The 23838-nt window shown below is 39.3% G+C and overlaps 1 protein-coding gene across 4 annotated transcripts in view; it reads right to left on the bottom strand.

The window, feature by feature from the left end:
* Positions 1 to 13366: 13366 nt before the first annotated feature.
* g2e3 (G2/M-phase specific E3 ubiquitin protein ligase) overlaps positions 13367 to 23838 on the bottom strand; it is an 82370-nt gene continuing 71898 nt past the window's right edge. For all 4 annotated transcript variants that reach the window (XM_087990035.1, XM_087990037.1, XM_087990038.1 and 1 more), the window contains 3 exons: positions 21857 to 22029; positions 18509 to 18723; positions 13367 to 15816 (listed from right to left, as the gene is read on the bottom strand). In XM_087990035.1, coding sequence (XP_087846161.1) covers positions 15572 to 15816; positions 18509 to 18723; positions 21857 to 22029 — 633 coding nt within the window. In that variant the 3' untranslated portion in view covers positions 13367 to 15571. The remainder of the gene's footprint in view (positions 15817 to 18508; positions 18724 to 21856; positions 22030 to 23838) is intronic.

Genomic DNA, 23838 nt, shown 5'->3' with positions numbered 1-23838 from the left:
CAAAAGCAGGAATGTACTGCTGAGGAATGTTCTGGTAGACTATATTTGAAAAGGCTGCCAACATCATCAGAGACCCCTCCCACCCCAGTAATACGCTTTTCAATATTCATCCATCAGGCAGAAGATACAGAAGCTTGAATCTGTACCAACAGGTTCAAGAACAGCTTCTTCACTGCTGATATTGGACTGCTGAATGGACCACTCTAATTTCAAATCCATTGTTGATCTTGCTTTTGTGCACTTCCTGTGCAGCTGTAACCTTGTATGCCTCACTCTATCTAAACACCCAAAGATTTGTATGTTTTGATGTGCCTGCAGTGCTCGCAAAATAAAAAACATTTTCACTGTACTTAGGTACATGTGACAATAACAAATCAAATCAAATAAAGTTTTGGGCCCTGATTCTAAGGAAGGCTGTCATTGGAGGAGGTCTAGAGGAAATTCACAAAACTGACCCTGGCTGTAATAAGTCAGAAAGCCCAACTGAAAAGGAATTTCATTTAATGTTGGACACAAAATAAAGCCAGTATTTGTGGCATACAAACGCTAGTCCCAACCCTGGACAGACAATTCTGCAGACCCATCTATGGGTCTGCTTTTTTATTTATTACATATCTATCTATTTTCTAAACAACCTGCTCAGCAATGTTATGACAAACCTTTTGAGCAGTTAGAACTTGAACCCAGGTCTCCTAGTTCAGAGGGTGGGACTACCACTGTGCCACAAGAATCCTCTGGGTCTGCACATTTTTTTCCAGGTCTTCTTTTTGCATGAAGCAGTGCCCTTACACACAACTGAACGGCTTCTGGATCTGCATTTTGTTTATATCCAGAAGTGATATCACACACAACCGAATGGTTTCTTCCCCACCACCAAATAACCCTTACTTTTTATTTTAGCTATTAACTGCCACTAGTAAATCACCTGTGCAGTCAATTGGATATTTATATGCAAAGCCTGTTACAGGCAAGGCAAACCATCAAAAATGAGGGACATGTAGAGAGAACGGGAAGGGGCTAAATCAAAATGGAGTTGAATGGGGAGATAAAACACTATCTTCCATGGTGCCCATCTCTCTCTATAGGCATAATGAGCATTGGTGACTATTATGTGCTCCCTCTCCAATGATAACCAGCTCCAAACATAACCACAGAGGGGAGATTGTTGGTATAGATGACATCTCTCCATTGCCCACTGCCTGGACCTGTTTATACCCAGCCTGGTCAGACCCAGGAGTAGACCCACAGGAGGTCCTCCAACCTATCCACACCCTTCTGCATTGAATGCCCAAAGATCAAGAGCGGAGGGCTGAAGTGCAACCAAAAACACAATAAAAAAATTTTCAACTAACTAAAAAGGATGTGCACAACCAATATATACATGGTCCACAACGCCACAGAATAAACAGATGGTCTGGGAGTCTGTGAATTGCCGCAATCTGCAGTTATAAGGGACTGCTGCATAGAACATCCTCTACCTCAAGTCCCTGATGGAACATTGGAGGACTCCTGCTTAGAGAGGCCTCTGCGAGGAATCCACTCTGCCCAGCTGCAAAACAGCGTACCAAGGCATGTCCAAGTGACAAACAAAGGAGTCCAAGTGAATGGTGTTCAGCAGAATCCTGTACAAAAATGTCTCTTTGCAAGGTGAAAAGTCACACACATACTTAAGAGGTGACTCAGGTTGTGGGGCACAGGCTCCTGAGAGAGGTTCAGAACATTAGGGGCCAGTGTGAAATTCCATCCAAGCTGGGGTACATGCAGATAGTGGGTCTATTTATTATTTAAAAAATTCTTTTTTACATGCTCTAATTTTATTGAACCAAACAATTTGAAACTAGTACATAAAAACTTTTACATGATCATTATATACCACTCGCATATATGTTGCTTTCCTGCTAAAAATTGCATTCAGATGCTATGTATGTCAAAGTACACTCTGTCCCAAACTGTACAGATTGGTTAATGTTGCAAATCAAAGGAGGGAAACAGTTTTTCTACTGAAATTAAAGTGTTACCATACTGTAACTTTAAACATACAAATTTTTCAAGAATATTTTTTGTGGTCTCATACATACAGATGATTTCTTTTCTCTTTTAGAGCAGCCAATGTTATTGTTATCTTTCTAGAAAAACATCAGACTTTGAAAAGCAAACATATACCCAGAAAATGTCTGGAAGGTTCAAGTTGTTTTATGTTGATAGCTGATTTTCAATCTTTGACAGATAACCTTTCCAAAGTCAGATTTCGCCAAAGTACTGAGCTAGCCAGTGAAATCCTTCTCTATAACCTTGTCTCTGTAGGACATTGCACATAAAGACTTTCAGTGGTCATGCATTAAGCTCCTTCATGAAAGTATTCAGCTTCTATGTTTTACTACATAACCTAAACAGCTCTTGAAACATCTCTTCACTGATTGCCTCAGGTCAGACAATTTTGTTACCAAGAATAAGAATAGGCACATTTCCAATGGTTTGATCCCTCATTAGTGCATCAAGTTGTGTCAGTTGCTCACAGTGTGCACAGTCAACCAGGAAGACAATATCATTGATAAGGTCTTTTTTTTAACCCATAAGTGCTATCATGCACAACTGTGTGTCTTTCCTTCTACCAAAAGCCACTTAGTTATATCAATTGGTGCAAAGTCTCAACAAAGAAAGGAAACTGGATGAACCACTTGGCATCGACTAGGTACCAGAAAAGAATGGCAGAAACAGACTTGTCAACACTGCAAAGTCCTGGAGTACAGTGCTAAAATCTGGTGAGCTGTCTCACAGATTAGTCAAGCAACAGCATGAGATAGTCATAATCACGTAATGATACCTTGCAGACAATGTCTCAGACAAGAGCATCACCATTCCTGGATATGTTCCATCCCACTGACAGGACTGACCAAGCACAGGTAATGATACAGTGGCATACAGTAGGGAGAGAGTTGTCCCGAGAGTGTTTGACATTGAGACTTTGGACCCCATGAAGTCTCACTGCTTCAGCTTAAACACAGGCAAGGAAACCACCTGCTGATTACCATGTACTGTCCTCCTTCAGCTAATGAATCAATACTCCAAATGAAGAGCTTATACTCGATTCTCCTGCTCCTTGGATGCTGCCTGACCTGCTTTGCTTTTCCAGCACTACACTTTTCAACTCTCATCTCCAGCATCTGCAGTCCTCACTTCTCCCAGTACTCCTCTATGTTGAGCAACATTTGGAGGAAGCATTGAAGTTTGTAAGGGTGAAAAATGCACTCTGGTGGGGAATTTTAATGACCACCACCAAGAGTGGCTTGGTGGCAGCACTATTGTTTGAGCTGGTCCAGTTGTAAAGGACATTGCTGCTGAATTGCATCTGTGACATGTGGCGAGGGAAAAAAACAAGAGGGAAACATATTCTTGACCTCATCCTTACCCAAGAATGCATCTGTCAGTGACTATTGGTAACTGTGACCACTGCACAGTCCTTGAGGAGACAAAGTTCTGCCTTCACATTGAGAATACCCTCCATTGTGTTGTGTGGGACTATTGCAGTGCTAAATGAGACAGACTTTGAACAGATCTAGCAATTGAAGACTGGGCATCCATGAGGTGCTGTGGGCCATCCGTGGTAGCAGAATGTACTTCAGCACAACCTACAAACCTCATGGCGTAATATAATCATCCACTCAACCATTACCATCAAACCAGGGGATCAATTGTAGTTCAATACAGAGTGCAGGAAAGCATGCCAGGAGCAGCAGAAGGCATACCTAAAAAGGAGGTGCAGCTACCAAAAAGAACTACTTGCATGCCAAATGCAGAAACAGTAAATAATATAGAGCTAAGCAATCCCACAGGGAGAAAGTGAGCACTATAGATGCTGGAGATTAGAGTTGAAGAGTGTGGTGCTGGAAAAGCACAACCGGTCAGGCAGCATCCAAGGAGCAGGAGAATCGACATTTTGGGCTTATGCCCTTCCAACAGATCAGAGCTAGCCTCTGTAGTCCTACCACAAACAGCTTTACAGATACCAGTCTTCAGCCAATTTGATTCACTCCATGTAGACTAAAGACTTGTGCTCCAGAACTTGCCATTCCCCTTGCCAAGCTCTTCCAGTATAGTTAGAACACTGGCACCTATTTGACAATATGAAAAATTGCCCAGGTAGATCCTGTACATAAAAGCTAGGCAAATCCAATCCAGCCAATTAATGCTCCATCAATCTACACTCAATCGTCAGTAAAATGATGGAAGGTATCATCATCAATGCTATAAAGCAGCACCTGCTCAGCAATGCCCAGGTTGGATTCTGCCAAGGTCACTCAGCTCCAAACTGGGGTTCAAACACAGATAAACAAGCTTAATTCCAGAGGTGAGACGAGAGTGAAAGCCCTTGACATCAACGCTGCATTCGACCAACGTGGCATCAGGCTAGGAATCAGTGGATATCAGGGGACACATTGTCTGCTGGTTGGAGTTGTACCTGGCATAGAGGAAGATCGTTGTGGTTGTTGCAGGTCAGTCATCTCAGCTCCACAACATCTCTGCAGGAGTTCCTCAGGATAGTGTCTTAGGCCCAACTTTCTTCAACTGCTTCAATGATCTATACTCCATCATAAGGTAAGAAGTGGGGATGTTCGTCGATGAATCTGCAATGTTCAGCATCATTCACTCCTCAGATACTGAAGCAGTCCATGTTTAAATGTAACAAGATTTGGACAATATCCAGGTTTGGGATGACAAGTGGCAAGTAATATTCACGCCACAGAAATGCCAGGCAATGACCATTTCCAATTAGAGATGATCTAATCACTGCACCCTGATATTTGATGGTGTTATCATCACTGAATCCCCCACTATTGACATCCTGGGGGTTATCATTGACCAGGAACTCAACTGGACTCACCATATAAACACAGTGGCTATCAGAGCAGTTCAGACACTAGGAATACTGCGTGAGTAATTCATCTCCTGACTGCCCAAAGCATGTCCACCATCTACAAGACACAAGACAGCACTGTGATGGAATACTCCCCACTTGCCTGGATGAGTGCAGCTTCTACAACACTCAAAAAGCTTGACACCATCCAGGACAAAGCAGCACGCCTGATTGGCACCATATCCACAAGCATCCACTCCTTCCCTCACCGCCGCTCAATAACAGAGGAGTGTACTATCTACAAGATGTACTATAGAAATTCACCAAAGATTGTTGGACAGCAGCTTCTACTATGAGCAGAGCAAATGAATGTTTAAGTGGATCCAGTACAGAAAGAAAGGTTCCATGAAAGGTGCCGTGGGCGGCACGGTGGCACAGTGGTTAGCACTGCTGCCTCACACGCCAGAGACCGGGTTCAATTCCCGCCTCAGGTGACTGACTGTGTGGAGTTTGCACGTTCTCCCTGTGTCTGCGTGGGTTTCCTCCGGGTGCTCCGGTTTCCTCCCACAGTCCAAAGATGTGCAGGTCAGGTGAATTGGCCATGCTAAATTGCCCGTAGTGTTAGGTAAGGGGTTATGGGTGGGTTGCGCTTCGGCGGGGCGGTTTGGACTTGTTGAGCCGAAGGGCCTGTTTCCACACTGTAAGTAATCTAATCTAATCTAATCATGACCTGATGCATTCTGGCAAGGTGAGTTGTTTGGCACAAGCACACAGAGGGTGAACTCATGGTACACATCTGAATGCTGCAGCATATGAGGTAGACTTCTGGTGGAGCATGGAGGTATGTGTGACTAAGCTAGTTCTGTAGGTGCATACATGACAGATGGCTGCTTATAAGGTCAACCTTACTTCATGTTTGCAGTTTAAGAGAGGCCAGAATACCAGACAGATGACTCACATCGGGGCTGGAGCTCTGAGAGTACAAGCAATTAGGAATGTTTAGTAAATAGTCATCAAAAATAAAGAAAAAGTGAGAAAGATGGTGGTAAAGGCACTTTGTTGTGATGCTAATAGTGGAGGTGATGCTGCTAAAATATAAGGCTAATGGTTATGACATTGATGGTTTCAGCCCTAGTAATATTAGGAACTTATATTCTTTGATATTGTTTTTCCTCCCATATTGAGGAGAGCCATTCTACAGTTTATTCTCCAGAATAACTACAGAATTTTATTCTACAGAATAAAATATTTATTCTCTTGCAAAGAAATAGCTATGGCTTGTCCTTCATATGCTTTGTCTCCTTCTTCCTCCTCCATTATCAGATCCCTGTGTGAGAGAAAAGCTTCCTCCTCTTCAGATGTTGCAGCTCTCAAGCCTAGCATCTTTCCTTTTTAGGTGTAGGCCCTCAGTTGCACAATATTATATAGCATAAAGCACAGCACGAGAATTCACTGCTGAGACCACCCTTGCTTGTAGGGCTCTGCCTGAGTGGTCACATACCTGATCTATTGCACTCCAGCTTAGCACAGGCCTAATGTTAAAGTTCCATTTGGAAGACTGCCTTAAGAAGATCAATAACCACCTTCTTCAGGGCTACCCCTCATTCCCAGAAAACAAGCCACACAACAGTGTTTGTGTTTGATAAATCTGAGGCAGTTATGAACTCAAGATAAATGAGTTAGGGTGGCTACCAGTGAATATATACACGTGAAGAAAGTTTGCTGCAGTCTCGCGCTTTATGTAATTCAGAGAGTTGGACGACTTTCAAGTTCACGTTGAAGAATTGAGATTTTCTGAGGATGTGGCTGTAGTCAACAACCCCCTCTGCTGGCATGAAGCATGCTAATTGTCCAGACATCAAACCCTGTGGAAAGTTAAAGAGGCTATCGGTGACAGTCTAGGTGCGGTTGCGAGGTGCTGCATTTTGGGAAAGCAAATCTTAGCAGGACTTATACACTTAATGGTAAGGTCCTAGGGAGTATTGCTGAACAAAGAGACCTTGGAGTGTAGGTTCATAGCTCTTTGAAAGTGGAGTCGCAGGTAGATAGGATAGTGAAGAGGGCGTTTGGTATGCTTTCCTTTATTGGTCAGAATATTGAGTACAGGTGTTGGGAGGTCATGTTGCGGCTGTACAGGACATTGGTTAGGCCACTGTTGGAATATTGCGTGCAATTCTGATCTCCTTCCTATCGGAAAGATGTTGTGAAACTTGAAAGGGTTCAGAAAAGATTTACAAGGATGTTACCAGGGTTGGAGGATCTGAGCTACAGGGAGAGACTGAACAGGCTGGGGCTGTTTTCCCTGGGGCGTCGGAGGCTGAGGGGGTGACCTTATAGAGGTTTACAAAATTATAAGGGGCATGGATAGGATAAATAGACAAAGTCTTTTCCCTGGGGTCGGGGAGTCCAGAACTAGAGGGCATAGGTTTAGCGTGAGAGGGGAAAGATATAAAAGAGACCCAAGGGGCAACTTTTTCACGCAGAGGGTGGTACGTGTATGGGATGAGCTACCAGAGGATGTGGTGGAGGCGGGTACAATTGCAACATTTAAGAGGCATTTGGATGGGTATATGAATAGGATGGGTTTGGAGGGATAGGGGCCGGGTGCTGGCAGGTGGGACTAGATTGGGTTGGGATATCTGGTCGGCATGGACGGATTGGACCGACGGGTCTGTTTCCATGCTGCACGACTCTATGACTCTATTCCGCAGAGGTATTCTGCTGAGTCTTTGAATTCAGTCAGTTTAACCTTGAAAGCCACTGGCTGAATACAGGGATTGGCAAATTGTGGTTCAAGGCACGGGTATACCATGTAATTTCAATGGCCATTTCTTGACCTAGCCTGATACACTTTCTGTATTTGTTTTGAGATATGACCTCTGCAGTCAGTAGACAGTTACCTCTCAGTAAAATCTGGCTGTCCTCTTCTTCCTCCCTGGTGTGCTCTGCAATACTATCTGTTGGCCTGGCACTCTAGCTTTATGTTGGTCAGTGTTCACCTTTCTCTGTGGCATGAATATAAAAATAAATTAGATTCCATTTTCATTCTGATAATGTGCTCTGCTCCCTTCTCTGGCATATATTTGCCACTTGCCCAAGGTCACCTTGGGTTCTAGCAGTGCATTTGAGATAGAGATTTTTATCAAAAGAATCTAATACTTCAACTATCTAGTAATATTCAAAAGAAATCCTTAGACCTATTAAAAAGGTATCTACTTATCCAAAGAACTCCAAAAGCATTTGGACCACATATCCAAAACGCAATTCTTGCCCTTCCCACAAAAATGATGGGTGTTGAGTTTAGGAACAGAATGTCTGGAATCAAGTCCCCAGTGCCATTTTGACCAAACCAGAGAGAGTCTCCAATATTATGATAATTCAGACTTCCATCTTTAATCCCTTCTCAGTTTTTGAACATTTACACAAACTTAATTTAACATGCTCGCACGAACAACATACTATCAGCCACTTACAGTCCCCATTAGCAGCTATTCATTCACCCAGGCTGACCTTTACCCATTCTTTTGACTGGTCAACTGTTTCTCTCTGGGCTTCATCTCCATCTATCATTTACGCCTTTCCCCTTCCCTTCCCTTTTCAACATGTATACCAACCCTTTCTGAAGGGATACTAAACCCAAAGCATTAATTCTGCTTTTTTTCTCCACAGATGTTGCCAGACCTGTTGAGTTTTTCAAGCAATTACTGATTTTGTTTGCAAACCATCACCTAGTCTACCTCCTTTTAGATATCAAAACATTATCTATTTCAATTTCTCCAGCACTCTGAGTATCATTGATATCACAACTGTCTCACCACAGGTACAGCAAGTACAACCCAAAGGTACAGATTACCACAGTTTTATTGCTAGCACTCCCCAAACTACTGAGGGCAAACATAGCTGGAACATGGTAACATCAACACCTCAAAAGGTCCCATTCAAGTCATACGTCATTCAAATGTGGACATGAAAAGCTCATCTCAATCTTGTGGGGTGGACAATAAATGAGATTCCCAGGGATTTCAATATCATGAGAATGTTTTTCAAAACTGCATCTTTTACAAAGCAAAGTATCTCAAGTTGTTTTGTCCAAAAATCAAAAGACAGGTCTTTTATTGCTTCTGGTTATTTGCATCTCAGGTGGCGTAAATTTTTATTTACACCACAAAAGGATGTCAATTGACTCAGCAAGTCCCTGAAGAACATCCAGTCAGTTACTCTTCCCCATTTAGTTACCACTGCCATGCATATTTAGTTCCTTCAAGCATTGAAGCAACTTCTTCTCAAAATCATTACTTCCACCCCCCTCAAATTTCTTTCTCTCGTTCTCCTGCACTTCTTACTTCAGATAATTAAATTCTGTTTTAAAAAGAAATTAACAAGTCTGAAATTTGACTTTGATAGTTGTTAACTCACTGTAATCATTAGATGGTGAAGGAAACGGTCTACTAATATTTAGACTTATGTGTGGTTTGTCAACTGTATACCTATCGCTTAGTTAAGCTATCACAGTTTAACGAATAGTAATAAAAATTGGAGAGGTGAACACAATCCAGAAACTTTAAATATGCACATTGGGCTGTGATAAAATGGGGGAGGAGGGTAGCTCCGTTGGCAAAATAGGTAGCCTTTCATTCGGAATAATGGAGATAGCATGACTTTAATTCTCATTCCAGCTGAAGTAGATTGGGGGCCTGCCTTCTTGCCTTGATCAAGGGATTGGAAATCAATTGCACAAAAGTGGACAGAAACAGCCATGAGAAACAGCTCTGGATGAAACATCAGCAGACAATGAATCAAGGACCTGCTTTCAGGAAGAGCACTCATTAAATGGAATTTTATTATTAGATGGCCAGCAACTGTAACTTTTCTTTAATATGTTAGCACACGATTGGTCACTAAACTTATTGTCTTTATTCCTTCATGCACTTGACTAACGATCTCAAAAATTTAAATGATCTGGCATACACAAACAATTTGGGGGGGGGGGGGATCTTCAGATAATTGTGAAAATATTTCTACTTGCTTTGCAATCAAAAATAACATGTTTGAGCTGTACTTTTTAATACCAGACTATAATTTACATTCTTGCTAGTATGGGTAAAGTAAGCCAAAAGTTTGACATCAGTTATATTTATAGTGTCATAGTCAGAAATGTACAGCATGGAAACAGACCATGGTCCACGCTGACCAGATATCCTAACCTAATCTAATTCCATTTCCCAGCACTTGGCCAATTGCACTCTAAACCCTTCCTATTTTTATACCTATTCAGATGCCTTTTAAATTTAGAACTGTATCAGCCTCCACCATTGCCTCTGGCAGCTCATTCCATACAAGCACCACCCTCTGCGTGAAAAAGTTGCCCCTCTCACCATAAACATATGTTCTCTAGTTCTGGACACTCCCACCCCAGGGAAAAGACCTGGTCTATTTACCCTATCCATGTCCTTCATGATTTTATAAACCTTTATAAGGTCACCCCTCCGATGCTTCAAGGAAAACAGCCCCAGCCTATTCAGCCTCTCCCTACAGCTCAAATCCTCCAAACCTGGCAATATCCTTGTAAATCTTCTCAGAACCCTCTCAAGTTTCACAACATTCTTTCGATAGAAGGGAGACCAGAATTGCACACAATATTCCAAAAGTGGCCTAACCAATGTCCTGTATAGCTGCAACATGACCTCCCAACTCCTATACTCAATGCTCTGACCAATAAAGTAAAACATACTAAATGCCTGATCAGGTGCTGGGGATTTATCCACTTTTATGCATTTCAAGACACCCAGCACCTCCTGTTCTGCAATATGGACATTTTTCAAGTTTTCACCATCTAGTTCCCCACATTCTGTATCATCTATATCCTTTTCCACAATAAACACTGATGCAAAATACTCATTTAGTATCTCCGCCATCTCCTGCGGTTTCACACATAGGCTACCTTGCTGATCTTTGAAGGGCCCTATTGTTTCTCTAGTTACCCTTTTGTCCTTAATATATTTATAGAATCCCTTTGGATTCTCCTTAATCCTAATTGCCAAAGCTATCTCATGTCCCCTTTTTGCCCTCCTAATTTCCCTCTTAAGTATACTCCTACTGCCTTTATACTCAAAGGATTCATTCAATCTCTGCTGTCTATGCCTTCCTTCTTTTTCTGAACCAAAACCTAAATTCCTCTAGTCATCCAGCATTCCCGACACGTACCAGCCTTTCCTTTCACCCTAACAGGAATATACTGTCTCTGGACTCCCGTTATCTCATCTTTGAAGGCTTCCCATTTTCCAGCCATCTCTTTACCTGCAAACATCTGCCCCAATCAGCTTTTGAAAGTTCTTGCCTAATACCATCAAAATTGGTCTTCATACAGTTTAGAACTTCAACTTTTAGATCTGGTCTATCCTTTACCTTCACTATTTTAAAACTAATAGAAATATGGTTGCTGGCCCCAAAGTACTCCCCGACTGACACCTCAGTCACATGCCCTGCCTTATTTTCCAAGAGTATCTCAAGTTTTGCACCTTCTCTGGTAGGTACATCTGCAAACTGAATCAGAAAATGTTCTTGTAGACACTTAACAAATATTTTCCATCTAAACCCATAACACTATGGCAGTCCCCCCAGTCTATGTTTTGGAAATTTAAAATCCCCTACTATAACCATCCTATTACTCTTACAGAAAACTGAGATATCCTTACAAATTTGTTTCTCAATTTCCCGTTTACTATTGGGGTGTCTACAATACAATTCCAATAAAGTGATCATCCCTTTTTTATTTCTTAGTTCCACCCAAGTAACTTCCCTCGATGCACTCCGAGGAATTTCTCCTACATACAGCCATTATGCTGTCCCTTATCAAAAATGCCACTCACTCTCCTCTCTTGGCCCTCCTTTCTATCCTTCCTATAGCATTTGTATCCTGGTACATTAAGCTGGCAGATCCGTCCACCCTGAGCCATGTCTCTGTAATTATTGATATCCCAGTCCCATGTTCCTAACCATGCCCATCTGCCTTCCCTGATAGCCCACTTGCATTGAAATAAATGCAGTTTAATTTATCAGTCCTGCCTTGACCTCTGTTTTGTTCCTGCCTGATTTGACTGTTTGATTTGCTCCCTTTCCCAACTGTACCAGTCTCAGACTGATCTCTTTCCTAATTCTCTGGGATCCCAGCTCCACCTTACTAGTTTAAATTCTCCCCAGCAGCTTTAGCAAATCTCCCTGCCGGTATATTATTCCCTTCCAATTCAGGTGCAACCCATTCTTCTTGTACAAATCACACCTACTCCAGAAGAGATCACAATGATCCAAAAATATGAACCCTTCTCCCCTGCCCCAGCTCCTCAGCCATGCATTCATTTGCTCTATCCTCCTATTCCTACCCTCACTAGATCATAGCATCAGGAGTAATCCAGATATTACTACCATCAAGGACCTCTTTTATAAATGAATAAGTTTGCTCGCTGAGCTGGAAGGTGCGTTTTCAGACATTTCGTCACCATACACGGTAACATCATCAGTGAACCTCCGGTGAAGCTCTGGTGTTACGGCTCACTTTCTATTTGTGTTTCGTCACCTAGTCTGAAAATTAAAGCTCCAGCTCAGCGAGCAAACTTACATCCAGAACTTCAACCTGAGCCACAAATCTTCTCCAAACTCACTCCTTAATAAATTTCTGCTGAACTTTCTATCTTCTCCTTTCAGAATATCATCCTTTTCCCTACCTATGTCATTAATTCCACTGTGTACAACAACCTCCTGCTGGTCCCTCTCTCCTTTGAGCTCATAGATAATACACAAAATGTAAAAGTTCGATCTACTATTCATAACAGAATAAAATGTCAGATTATGGATAAATTAAACAAAGATTTGGAGATTTATTTTTCTGGTCACTTCAGTTAAGTGCACTAAAGCATTGTGATCTCTTATATATGCTGGTTTCTGCTGCAACTATGTCGGATGCCTAAGGTAGATGCACAGCCAACCATCCCCCTTGATGGTATCAGTCAAAGCTATTTATACTAAGTGGGGAAGTACTTCCATACAAATTTTTCGACAGAATTTAGGTTCAATCTTAATCAGCAACAAATTTAATTACTTTGTCAACACCAAGTTGGTAATCTCACAAGATGTAATGCTGCTTGAATTACATGCAGTTTATAATAACTGAAGCACTAGACATCTTCTGGTACATGCATGCGAAATTTGGAGTCAGTTCTCCAGGAGAATTGGAGACACAGGATTCTGATTAGCGCCTCCTAGGAACAATTCTTGACATTTCCTTTGTGCAGTATTCCTTTGCGAAACCAATCACTTTTTTCAGGTTCAGTCATAGATAGAAAAGCTGACTGAGCTATTTTGGAACTACTAATATACTGCTGAATTGATCCTAACAAGAGTTGACCACAAACTCCTGCGGTAAATTTGCAGTATTATAAACCCACCTTTCAAAATTGTGGCTCTCGTTGGGTGCATACAACAAAGAGTTGAAAGAAATCTGAAGTTTGAGGAAAAAAATTTTAAAACATTTATTTACATAAACAAGTGAAAACATGATCATATTAACAGACACTATCCAGCTACATTTTTAAAAGACAAATTACAGAAAAATTCATAATATGAATGTTAAAAAGGGAAATTATCAAGTTAAAGTATCAGCTACGAATCCTTTGAACATCGAAAATTCAATGTTAGACAATATATTTTATTTTGAAGTTCACATTTTACTGCAAGATATTTTAGCAATTGTTTCATGTTCTGTTTAATTATCACAAATAACCAGTGATGTTAGTGATATGAGCAATTAAATTCAATATTTCTGCATCATTCAAATATGTTATGCATTAATAATAGCTCTGCAGTAAAAGCAAACTAAGAAGATAATTATTTAGGATAAGTAGCTAGTGCAAATGCAATAGTTTATTTTATTCACAAACAGCATTTGTTTATACAATACTTAATTTGTACATGGTTTTTATATTTTCCTCGATATGAATTACTTCATGAGCATTAGTCTTCTTTGTACTGAAAGGTATGCTTTTCTAACAAAATGTTTCCTTTCCTTTGGAATCTGCTATATTTTTCTGAATGTTATTTAAACATTGTCTGTTTGTTACATTTTATTGCCTTGAAATCTTGCTCGAACACATAATGAATTATGGATCAGTGGTGCTGGAAGAGCACAGCAATTCAGGCAGCATCCGAGGACAGGCAAAATCGACGTTTCGGGCAAAAGCCCTTCATCAGGAATAAAAATTTGTTGTATATAAACTTAGTAACAAAATATTTTTCCATTGTAAAATGTTATGGGATGCAAACAAAATTGGCAGAAGTGCAAATATTGATTTGACTAATGTCATTCTATATGAATTTTATTTCAAATCTAAACAGATTTATAAAACAATAATTGAATCACTGTTTTCATTAAAGCCAGAAAGCAGTGATCAAAGCACAACTAGTAATAAATTGGATAGGATACAACAGGCCAATGCAGTGCAAGGAAGAATGTGCAACACATGAAGCAGTGACTTTCACAGAAATGACAAGAAAAAAAACAAACATTTTTACAATATTGGCTCCTAATGAACCCTTACATTGCCAACACCAAGCTATTTTTATTCTCTTAATACTGTTAAAGCATTTATTCATTTTTGTTCAACTGAATAATTTTATTTATGTTTGTAGTAATTTCTAAACAACTTTTAGAACAGTCTTTTTTTTGGGAAGACAAATTAAATGCATTACCAATACAAAGTAATTTTAAGTATTTAAGTATAATCTATCGTGACAGTTATAAGGTTAGGAATATTAAAATATAGAGTACATACTTTTCCAGGCAACAAGTAGGAAAAACTAATGGATACAATTAAAAAAAAATTGTACAAGCAAGATTGAAACAAAAAGATTCTAATTTAGAAAGTAAATTTGAGACAAACCTGAAGTGCTTCAAGCAATTCAAAATATTACTTTGGAAAATTCTATTCTAAAGTTTAAAAAATTCAGAAATTATTCAATTGAATGTATTCAAAAATTGTGTATTCTTGAGCCATGTGCTGACAATACATACTGTTATCATGACAAATTTACAAATTTATTGCTTGTACATGTGGAATTCTTATGCAAACAGACTGTTAAAAAACATTTAATCAACAAATCCAGCAATTTTATAACCTCATTAACATTAACTAATGAAAACAAAAATGCAAAATCCCTTTTTATGGATAAAACCACCAGGGGAAACAAAGAAAATTTAAAAAAATATTATGTTCCTCTTATTGCTATACCACATTTACAAAGAAAAACAACAGGGACTGCTACTAGGCCTCAACACTTTGTAACAAGCTAGGCAAAGAGGTCTCCAAGCTGAGATAGAGCTTCCTTTCCAAAGAGTCCTGTTGAAACGAAGATGAAAAAATAATGGAACATGCCAAAGCATATCTGTGTCCCTCCTAACACAATGAATTGCATCAATGTGCCAGGAGAGAAGCATATTTACATGGCAGTTCTCATTTGTTCCTGCTTTCCTCACACATATGGTGCAGTAAAATCATGAATCTCCAGCCATAAAGAACTTTCTGAAGAGCAGTCATTATCTCTTCCCACTTTATAAGATGTGGTTGCAGCAACGTTTTGCTAAATAAATGTACATTAAGAACCAAGACATAAAGAAAATTGTTACATACTAACATTCAAGACTGCAAAATCTTCACTGCGTTAAATTCATTTTAAGCCAGGTGTATTGCAGATAGCAAAATCCATACATCCTTTAAATTCTTCATATGTTTTTGACATGGGTAGTTTTAAACAATTTAGACATGTTTGTGCTGTTGGAAAGCGGTACTGTATTATTCCATCACTATGCAAGAATTTAATCGAGGGGTCAGGAAGAAAACAGATTGCTGGAATGATGTTTGTGCCAGTTACAAATGTCAAGATGTCTTCAAAAATAGCTTCAGTTGTTCCATCTGAAAAAAAGAAAGTAAGTTAATTTGCAGAACCTGGAGGGCAGTAGAACCACTTATATGATTGATTTGGCCAGTCACCCAGACAATTATCAAAACTAGCTGAATACTGTTGATTCGTTTGCACATCACTAAAGAGTCAGTAGGTCACAGCAGAACAGAATCTCTTCAACTTAAAAATGCAAAATTATCTTGGGATAATTGTCTTGAACAAGTATGTTTTCAGCCTAGATTTCCCATCCTATATGTAACTAATCAATGAAAAGTTAATTCAGGTGGATATCTATTCTGAAATATTACTTTTGAAATCAAAGTAATAGGTTGCCCTCCAAGCAACATGGTCAGTCACTATATACATTGCTTAAATGCAATAATACAGAATGGTGTGTATACTTATAACCCCTTCATGATGTCCCCTTCTGAGTGGTAACAAGCAGGATAGATAAAGGGAAGCAATGGATGAAATGCTTTTGGATTTTGGAGGATTGGCTAACTAATTCTGTCTCGGGCATTAGTGAATATGTGGAATTCTTTACCACAGAGGGCTGTTGAGGCTGGGTCATTAAGTATATTCAAGTATAGACAGATTTGCAATCAATAAGAAAATCAAGAGTAATGGGGAAAAGACAAGAAATTGGAGTTGACAATTATCAGATCAACCATGATTTCACTGAATTGCAGAGCAGATTTGGTGGGCTGAATGGCCTACTTCTCCTATATCTTATGATCTAACCAAATTGTTTAATGTATAAAGTTATGTGGAAAAATATAGTCCCTGAACTTTCAGAAGAACCTACCTTAACAATTGTTTGGATTAGATTCCCTACAATGTGAAAACAGGCCATTTGGCCCAACATGACCACACCAACCCTCTGAAGAGTAACCCACACGCATGCATTTCCCTCTGACTAATGCACTTAACACAATAGGCAATTTAGCATGGCCAACTCACCTGACCTGCAAATCTTTAGATTGTGGGAGGAAACTGGAGTATCCGGAGGAAACCGGAGTACCCGGAGGAAACCCACACTGACACAGGAAAAATGTGCAAACTTCACACAGACAGTCGCCTGAGGTGGAAATTGAACCTAGGTGCTCAGTGCTGTGACGCAGCAGTGCTAACCAAAGAGTCACCATGCTGCCCTTTCTTTTTCAAAACCAAGTCTTGATGTCGCTAATTCCAAGTAAATAGCTACAAGGTTAACATTTATTCCTTCAAGTAGTTTAGGTACAGTAGCCTGAAAGTGCCTTTGGGCCTACACTGTAAGCATGGCCAGTACATTTGCAGCCCACCCTCTGCAAGTACTGTTTAGTAGTATTGTATGAAATTCAATGGAATAAGTTCAATTCTTTGTCAGTTGAAGTGATTTTGTGTTGTTTCAGATGTGGACTGAAATCTCTCTAGTAGTGCAAGAAAGATTATGCAACATATTATTTCTTCCAGGATCAGTCAAAAAAATTTCAAACTATAAAGTTCATGTATTTTTGATCTATTTAAGCACATTTACAAATGGTCAGAGATGCTTTTCCAAAGAAAAGCAAAAAGGATGATATTTAGAATATATCTAGTGCAAAACATTTTAACATAATAATTAGATTATTTGTAAATTTTTGTTGTAATGCATCACAGAATGGTTTCAGCGTAGGAGGCAGCCATTTTGCCCAAATTTTAGATTTTAGATTACTTACGGTGTGGAAACAGGCCCTTCGGCCCAACAGGTCCACACCGGCCCTCCGAAGAGCAAACCACCCAGACCCATTCCCCTACATTTACCCCTTCACCTAACACTCTGGGCAATTTAGCATGACCAATTCACCTAACCTGCACATCTTTGGACTGTGGAAGGAAACCAGAGCACCTGGAGGAAACCCATGCAGACACAGAGAGAATGTGCAAACTCCACACAGACAGTTGCCAGAGGCGGAAATTGAACCTGGGTCTCTGGCGCTGTGAGGCAACAGTGCTAACCACTGTGCCACCCAAATTTCTCAGCTGGCTCTCCAAAAGAGCAATTCACGTAATCCCATTTACTGCCTTTTTGCACACCCTTAATTTTTTTCTCCTCAGAAAATTATTAAATTCCCCTTGAGAGGCTCTGATCAAATCTATCTTCACCATAATCCTAGGCAGTGCATTCCATGATGTTTACAGGTGGTCTTCCATGCGTCACTGTTACATCTTTCACCAATCACTTCAAAGATCGGTGTCTTTTGATCCTTGGTCCCTGTCAATGGGAACAGCTCTATTCCTCATCTACTCTATTCTTTCCCCTCAAATTTGGACATGTCAAACTAATCTCTTAATCCTCTGTCCTTTAAAATGACTATCCTCTCATAACATGAACCTAAAACTGAAAGCAAATCACTCACTTCAAATACCTTTCATTCCTTGGTCCCTTTTAGTAGGAAGATGTTAGAAGAGTGGTACAGGATAAATATTGGTTAATGGACAGAGGGCAGTGTGAATTAAATTTATTTTGTAAAATCTTAATCATACCTTCCACATCTGCCAAATAAAATGACTATCCTCTCATAACATGAACCCAAAACTGAAAGCAAATCACTCACTTCAAATACCTTTCATTCCTTGGTCCCTTTTAGTAGGAAGATGTTAGAAGAGTGGTACAGGATAAATATTGGTTAATGGACAGAGGGCAGTGTGAATTAAATTTATTTTTTAAAATCTTAATCATACCTTCCACGTCTGCCAAATAATCTCTCCAGAAATCAAACACTCTAGATTCTGCAATCCGTCTATTACTTCCATTTGGTGAAAAGTTGATGGAGAAAAGTTTTTCAAATGTCTCTGCTGTTAACTTGACGGGTTTGTAACACAACAGCTCAACAAACACTTCTGGATATTTTTGAATGTTTTCCAACACACCAAGAACCTTTAATCCTTCACGGAATCTGAGATAAGGAATCAAAATATTAAGAAGTGGCTCTTATGGTATCATTTCTGTTGAAATTTAGATTCTGAAGCTTCATTAGCCAATTTTAAATATTAATACTAGAGGGGGGAGAGAAAAGATGTCAGAATTAAATTAGATCAGCAACATAAGGTTGACAATATTTGAGTGAAAGGTTCTTCCATACACTTTAGAGATAGTTCAAGTTGCTCACAATGAAAATATGATATTGAAAATATGCTGCATAGTTTAGTGACAAATATTTTTGTGAAATTGTGATTCAGTTAGTTTAAAAACATTAGAGCAAATGAATTTACAGCTTAATTAAAAAACACACACAACTTGCTAATTTCACCCAATTTGAAGTTCCTCACCCAATCTGAAGTAGATTAATTATAGTATAGAAGGCAAACCCTCCTAGCACTGAACCTGAATGTTCTCTTCCTTAAAGGCAGTCAATTAGTTTTTCCAGCCAATCTTATGTTCCAAATTATCTGGGCAGATCAGTTTTTGCTCCACTGAAATTTGTATTTCATCAATTAATCAAGTTTTGTTCCATGGGTCATCAAGTTTCAAATGTTCAAATTATGAATGGATTTCCGTTCAGGGGTACAATTTTAAATATCTGACATAAGAACATTACCTGTACTTACAAATAGATGTTTTATATAGCACGTTCTGTTACAGACTTGTGTGCAAATTGACTTGTGAATAGACTCTGGAATGGAACCAGTTCACAGCTCAGAGACTCTAAGCTGAATTGCTAGTTGTCCTTTATCATATCGAACAGAAGCCTTATGATACAATCACTGTCTTCTAAAATTTCCTTCAAGGATTCATTTAATTTCCAAAAACTAGGTCCAGGATGCCTTTTTTCTTGTTCAACAGAAAACACATTAAAGTAGAATATTCTTCTGAACACTCAAAGAATCTGTGCCTCTCTCTCTGCTGTTCACACTTCAATTACCCTAATTGGAACTGGATTGGAATAGCATGTAATTTCCTTGTAAATTTGTTCCTCTGCATCCTTCCCGCTACTTAGTAATGTGTAGAATACTTTGAGCAATGTTAGAACAACTGTAATTTTCCTTAGCTGTAGTCATTGGGCATCTAGGACATTCTCTCTATTGCAATGTTCTCCTTAATCCAGTTTGCTAACTATCTTCCTTTCATTCCTTCCCTACTTTTCCTGAACTTATTGATTCCAGGCATTTTAAGTATCCAGTCCAGACTTTGAGTTTAAATGTCCATTATCTCCACTGTCAGAAGAAAATATGCTGACTGCTCTACAGCTCAGCAACATAACTAACTTTATACTTCAGAACAGCAAGATAAAATATTGACGCTGACAAGGAGCAGGAAATGCAGTGAGTGGATTAAACATTAAGCCCAAGAGGGAGTAGGGATTTTTGGTGAGAGGGACCAGAAAGGGGATTAAATAGCGAACCTGAGGAATCAGGGAGAGAAGGTCAATATTTTCAACAAAAACAAAACATGACAGCAGAGGTAAGAAGGCAAGTGATTGCTCAGTATGTATTTTTATCACTTCTCACTAAATTAGCATTGATTCAAATTAACATTTGTAAAATCAGTTAATATAAGTAATTGCATTAATTAATAGCAGGTGGCGAGGCATCCATTAATGGTTAAACTGTGTATTAATTCGGAACTAAGTTTCTTTAATAGTATGGATGGGCATCTTATGGGAACTTCAACATACTTCATATGCTTTTCTGCAGGACAATTAGTGATGGGTAATAAACGCTGGTCTAGCCAGCAATTCCCACAAATGTAAAAATGTGAGCAAAAAAAGGATTTTGTTCTCATAAAACTGTGTTAACTTGTTCTAATCATATTATTATTTTTGAAGTGCATTATGACTTTTTCCAATCATAAATACCACCACGCTCCCAATGATTGATATCAGGGTGCTTGGGTTGTAACTCCTCATTTTTGTTTTCCGTTCTTTCTTAAACATCTGATTCCAGAGTCTAAGGAAATTTTAAAATTATAGCCAGAGCATCTAACGTATCTGCATTATGGTTTAGAATCCTAGGCTGTAGTTCTTCCAGTTCTGGAAATTTAATCCCAAAACCAATTCTAAAGATAAGTGATGTGGGCTGGCTAAGGTTAATACAGTAATAGATTCAAAGGTTCAAAATGTCTTTCACTAAAAAAAAAACAAAATCCAAAAAAAAAGTTAGGAATACTATTCTCTTTAAAGCATCTTATAAGGCTGTAAATTGAAGGAACCCTGAAGGCTGGCAATGTTTTAGGATCCAGATAGGGCCATGAAGTTGATAAGGGGAAAAACAGTAACAGAGTAAGCTAGCCAGGAATACAAAACAGACAAGAGCTTTTACAGAGATGAAAAAAGAAATTGTGAAGTACATCCTTGATCACAAGCACTTTGTTGAGGCTGGCTAGAGGACAGTTGATAAAAAAAAAACCATGTACAAAAGAAAACGATGATAAAGAGACTCATATTTAGTTTCCATAGAATAAAAAGTTACAGGAAATAATACAAATGCTTCCCCCTGTCAATTCAAAAATAACAATGTATTCTAAAATCTACCCTCTAGGAACCATTTACTGTTGGGAAATGAATATCTTTTGCTTTGTTATCCATAAGAATATGTTAAAGAAAGATTTGTGATTTAGAAAGTAATTCCCCATTACAAATTTTAAAACCTAAAATGGAGATGACAACCTCCACTTTCTAAGGCTTCTTCTACAGTATCTGTGGCCTCTACCATCTAAGACTAGACCTGCTTGGTACAGGTTTACATACCCCCACAAAATTACACTCTATCCTAAATTGGAATTGTATCGTCAAACCTTAATTGTCACTCAAAATCCTGGAAATTTCCACTCAGTTGCACTGTGGACATTTCTTCAGTATGGACTGCAGTGATTCAAAAAAGGTGACTCACCACTACCTCCTAAAAACTGATTAGGAATGGGCAAGAACTGCTGGTTTTGTTAGTGATATTCACATCCCAAGAAGGAATAAAAAATGTTCAGATTTTCGGCAATTTCCAAGAACCTAATCACATAATCTAAAGGTACGACATTTGTACAGGCTGTTGCAGTGATTAAAGCTCTTGATGCAAATACAGTACATAAAGGCAAACCTTTCAAAAGGTGAGCGAACTCGACTGATCACATGGAAGGTCAACATATCCTTCAGCAACATTTCTTTATCATCAAATGACCATACTGATCTCAAACATCCAGCTACTGAAAGGTAGTCAGTATTTTCCTTGACAGCTAATTTCAATTCTTCCAAGGTTGAAGATTCTTGTATCTGGAAAAGACAAATTGTAATATTTAATTATGTATTTTAATTAAAATAGATAGCACTACCATCCCCCCCCCCCCCCCCAACCACCACTCCGAAACAGAGTCAGACATTCTTTCCTAAACTTTGAACTTTGCTATTTCCCACATTTCTTAATTATTTCAATGTATCAATCTCTGTCATGAATATAGTCAACCAGTAATTGCTCATAACTATCCACAGTAAAGAATTTCTGAGATTCACAAACTTCAGAATAAGAAGTTTTCCTGCATCTCAGTTCTAAATGACCATAACCTTATACAGCGAATATGACTTGAGTTCTATACTTTAGCCTGGAGAAAACAGCCTCCTCTCAAGTATTTAACGTGTCAAGTCATACAGCACAGGAGAAGCCTTTTGGCCCATCAAATATGTGCCAACCTATCTGCAATAATTCAACTTGGTTCGTAGCACAGAATATGAAATTTAAATTGTTCCTCCCACTTCTACTACCCTCCGAGGTAGTGCATTCCAGATTCCCATGACACTCAGTGAACTTTTTTCCTTAAATCCCCTCTAAACCTCTTCCTTTTCATATTAAAGTTATACCTCCTTGGTATTGAACCCTCATCTAAGGGGAACAGCTGCTTTCCATCATGTGTTGTCCATGCCCCTCAACCTTATACATCTCAATCAGATTCTACACCCTTCTCTACTTAAAAAAACTCCTGAGCTATCCAGCCTCTCTTCATAGCTGAAGTGCTCCAACTAAGGCAACACCCTGATGAACCTCTCTGTATCCCCTCCAGTGCAGCCTCATCCTTCCTATAATGTGGCAACTATAACTGCACAATACTCCAGTTGTGACCTAAACAAAGTTTTCTACAGTACCAGCATTACCTCCCTGGTCTTATAATCTCAGCTACAACTGAAAAAAGCGAGCATCCCATATGTCTTCCTAACTACTGTATAAACCCTATCCTGCCATCTTCAGGTATCTGTGGATATGCACCCCAAGATCCTTCTGTTCTTAAGAGTTTCCCAGTGTCCTGCAATTCATTGAATACTCCCTTGTCTGGTTACATCTTGGTTAAATTCCATCTACCACTGATCTGCACATCTTAACAACTCATATATATCTTCCTGTTACCCAAGACCTTCTTCGTCAATATAAACCACTCGGTCAATCTTCTTGTTATTCTCAAACCTACATATCATCTCTTCTCCTCACCCACATTCTCATCATTTACATTATTCACACATATCATGAATAATAAAGGACCCAAGCATTGATCTTGTGTTTCTACAACCATACTCTGTCTCCTTCCACTAAGGCAAGTAAGTTTTTTAAGAGTCATAGAGATGTACAGGACGGAAACAGACCCTTCGATCCAACTTGTCCATGCCGACCAGATATCCTAAGCCAATCTATTTCCACCTGCAAGGAACCCGGTTCTTATCCCTCCAAATCATTCCTATTCATATACCCATCCAAATGCCTTTTAAATGTTGCAATTGTACTAGCCTCTACCACTTCCTCTGGCAGCACATTCCATAAACGTACCACTCTCTGTATGAAAATGTTGCCCCTTAGGTCTCTTTTATATCTTTCCCCTCTCACCCTAAACCTATGCCCTTTAGTTCTGACTCCTCCACCCCAGGGAAAAGACTTTGTCTATTTATCCTATCCATGCCCCTCATGATTTTATAAACCTCTATAAGGTCACCACTCAGCCTCCGATGCTCCAGGGAAAACAGCCCTAACCTATTTAACCTCTCCCTACAGCTCAAATCCTCCAACCCTGGCAACATCCTTGAAAATCTTTTCTGAGCCCT

Source organism: Chiloscyllium plagiosum, unplaced genomic scaffold, assembly GCF_037043375.1.
Source record: "Chiloscyllium plagiosum isolate Xiang-an unplaced genomic scaffold, Cpla_swu_hap1 HiC_scaffold_8, whole genome shotgun sequence".
NCBI lineage: Eukaryota > Metazoa > Chordata > Chondrichthyes > Orectolobiformes > Hemiscylliidae > Chiloscyllium > Chiloscyllium plagiosum.
This window is presented reverse-complemented; position numbering and strand designations above follow the sequence as displayed.